This window comes from Plasmodium gallinaceum (assembly GCF_900005855.1).
Source record: "Plasmodium gallinaceum strain 8A genome assembly, contig: PGAL8A_v1_77, whole genome shotgun sequence".
NCBI lineage: Eukaryota > Apicomplexa > Aconoidasida > Haemosporida > Plasmodiidae > Plasmodium > Plasmodium gallinaceum.
In genome coordinates this window covers 49,559-53,120 of record NW_021628240.1, presented here as the reverse complement: position 1 = coordinate 53,120, position 3,562 = coordinate 49,559, and the positions used below count along the sequence as shown (strand labels likewise).

Here is a 3,562-nt window from a genome sequence, read left to right as displayed (position 1 = left end):
TTTATTGAAGTAAATAATTGTTTCTTAAAAAAAATAAATGTCCATAGAAATAGATAATGTATAAAGCAGATTATTGATTTATAGTATTAAAAATAAATTTAAGTTAATTAAATTAGTAGAGAGGGCTCTTGATTCTTTATTAACCTTTTCAATACTACAGCAAAGTTAGTGAACAGATAACTTAACAAATCATACATAAACATTATATAACAAAATATTTTTTATGTTATAGTTATTTATTTTAATATAAATTTCTTATTTTTTTTATTAAGGTTTAAATCCATAGGAAAACCTTTCATTACATGTAAAATAATCTTTTTAAATATAATAGTAATTTTACTTCGGAGCTATTAAAATTCTTCTAAAATATATAAAAATTATATACTTATAAAAAAACGAAACCCTCTTTTTTTTTCTTATAAAACTCCACATTTATTTTTATTCGGCTGAAAAAAATTTTGAAAACACCATTTGATAAGTACATATAAAAAAAAATATAAATTTAAAATTGGGAATTTATTTAACAAAATAACATACAAAAATATAAAATAGTTAACTCTTTTTAAGTAGATAATGCACATAACTTCGATCTTTTGTATAAATTAATCGCTTTTATTTCATAAAAGATCAATTATATGTTTTATTAATCACATAGTAAACTTTTTGTTTTACCTGCATTTTACTATTATTTTATAAAAGAATAACACACTTTATTGTCCAATAGTGTGCAACATCCTTCGAATAAGAAATTATTATATTAGCTAAAATTAGGTTTAATATTTGAATTTACTTTATATGTATACAAAACAATATTTGATAAACAAATTTTTAACAAAATATTTAATTTTTGAATTATTTGTAATAATTTAAAAAATTCAATATAATAAACAATTTATGAATATTTCCACTTTTGGTATTAGTTCCATTTTACATAATATTAACAGCATATTAAGAGTAAACATTTTAAGGAAAGATACTATAAATATGATGATAATAATTTTTTTTCTTATAAGATTATGCAAATGAAATATAAATAATAGTTATAGTTTATAATTATTTATATTATAATATACTCCAATATATATATACCTATTTTTTACTCACATTAAACAAATTTGAATATTTCTATAATTTCCTCTTTAAATCTGTCGATTTTTTTATGTTTTATTCTTAACATAATTATTCTACCACTAAAAGCTCAAGATGAAAACATATTTTCTAACCAACCTTCAATATCAGCTTTAACATTATGATAGTATTCCATCATACTCTGCACCTTCTTGTATTTTATTTTTTCCCACTCTTCATAAGCTTCATTGGTACAATTTGGATTATAATTTTTAAATTTTCTTTCTTTAAGATCTTCTTTCCATTTATTAAACATTTCATTATCTGCATCTATCTGAGGTTTATACTTTTCAAATATAGAAGAAGATTTTTTAAACCATATATCAATGTTCTCCTTAATTTTTTCATCATCTTTTGATTTAATAATTACTGTTAACCATGAAGAAAGGATTATATTCGAATTATTACTTTTTTGTTTCTTATCTAGTTCTCCCCACTTGGTATTTACTTCAATTTCAAATTTATCCCATGGGCTTAAGTTTACTCCAGTTGCAAAACCTTTATTACCTTCTTTATTATTTTCTGTTAATTTCCTTATATAACTTACATTATAGGATGAACAAAAGCTACTTTCATAATTTTTTTCATATGTATTCTGTAGCAATTTTTTAAAAAAAAGATTTAATATATTTTTTTTTTTTTTGTTATGATTATTTTAAGTAAATATATTAGATAAAAATATAAAACATATTTATATAAGTGAAAAGATTTTTACGTGCAACAAAAAAAAAAAAAGGAAAGCGAAAAATTGGATAAAAGGTCTTGAAAAAATAATATGTGTGAAATTTATTCTTTTGAACTTCCTATCTTTATTAACTGTTGAGAAATCATAACTTTTTATAACTGCATTCCATGGATGTGAAATTTTTGAATAAATACCACTTGCAATATTATAACTCATATTTAATTTTTATTTTTTAAAAATGTAATCTATTTCTTTTATAAATAATGTTATTTAATTAAACTATAATATTATTTATAATATTATAAATTCTTATTAGTTAAGATTAGTGTATTATATTTTTTTATGAAAAAAATAATGTTTAATTTTATAAAATTGTAAATGAAGAATAAAACTAAAAATTAAAAAAAATAAATAAAAAATATTATTCAAAAGTATTTTTATTAAAAGTGTAAAAAATTAAAAATATTCATAAAATGATTATATAATAACAAAATTAAAATTAAATCAAATACAAAAATAATAAATTTTATAAAAAACAAATTAACAATTAGTATTCTGTTTATAATTTTATTTTCTATTCGAAAATAAAATTATAATGAAAATAAAAATTTATTTATATATTTTTTATTTATACAAATTACTCAGTATAAATGAATATTTTGATTTTTATTTTTATTATTTTTTTTTTTTAATATGTATTTTGAACGCAAAAAAAATATAAATTTATTAATTTTTTCTCTTCATATTTTAAGAGTTATTTATACATAATAATTATTTAAAACTATGTGAAAATTTTGTTTTTTCATATGGTTAAATCATTATTTGAATTATATAATTAATTTATATTATTTATTTTGTCTCAATGTATATATAAACATGATTTAATTATTATTATAATGAAACATAATTAACGGCTATTCTTTATTTTATATTATATTACATTATTTTATTTATAAATTAAGTATAAAAATTGATATATTTGAAGTTATTTTCACATAATATATTTTATTTAAAAGTATATTCCTTTAATTATTTTTATTATAAATTCATAATATATTAAGAAGAATATTAGTTTATATTTATGATTTGTGAAGATAAAAAAATATTTTCTAAAAATTGTTATATTTAAAATAACTTCACTACAATCATTAAATTTATTTTAAAATTATAGAAATTCATAAAAATGAGTACAAATGAAAAATAATAGAAATGACGTAAACGAATTCGTACATTTCTGCATTTTTTTGATCTCCGTTCCTTTGTGCATTTGTCAACTATATATTTGTTTATTTATGCATTTATTTTCAAAAAAAAAAAAAAAACGAATTAGTAATAAAAAAAATTAAACATGTACATACTTTTAAAAAATAAATAAAAAAAACAAAATAATTATAAATATAAAATTAAAAAAATGTAGAAAAAAGAAACTAAATATAGTAAGAAAATTTAAACAAATAATTAAAATAAAAAGATAATTAGAATATTATAATAATAAAAAAAAAAAAAATAATAAAAAAAATTATTGATTATTTATATCTAATATATTACCTGTTCAATGATTTTGCTAGGGTACTAAGCAAACATACCAATAAATAGCATGCATAATATTCTATACTGATTTAATGAATTTATGTATAATTTTAAATATTATAAACAAGTAAACTGTATTTATATAGTTTACATTGTTGAATATTTATTGTTTTCAAGAGAATTTTGTTTATTTCAATGAGAATCCTATATTTTTATTAA

The 3,562-nt window shown here is 17.1% G+C and overlaps 1 protein-coding gene across 1 annotated transcript, besides 2 other annotated features; it reads right to left on the bottom strand.

The window, feature by feature from the left end:
* Nucleotides 1-210: part of a repeat region that runs on past the window's edge.
* Nucleotides 211-1,198: 988 nt separating this feature from the next.
* On the bottom strand, nt 1,199-2,029 carry PGAL8A_00265500 (Plasmodium exported protein, unknown function; the record flags this gene model as incomplete). Its single annotated transcript, XM_028671629.1, has 2 exons — nt 1,199-1,723; nt 1,844-2,029. The coding sequence occupies 2 exons, from the start codon at nt 2,027-2,029 to the stop codon at nt 1,199-1,201; spliced, it is 711 nt and encodes a 236-aa protein (XP_028528263.1).
* Nucleotides 2,030-3,362: 1,333 nt separating this feature from the next.
* Nucleotides 3,363-3,562: part of a repeat region that runs on past the window's edge.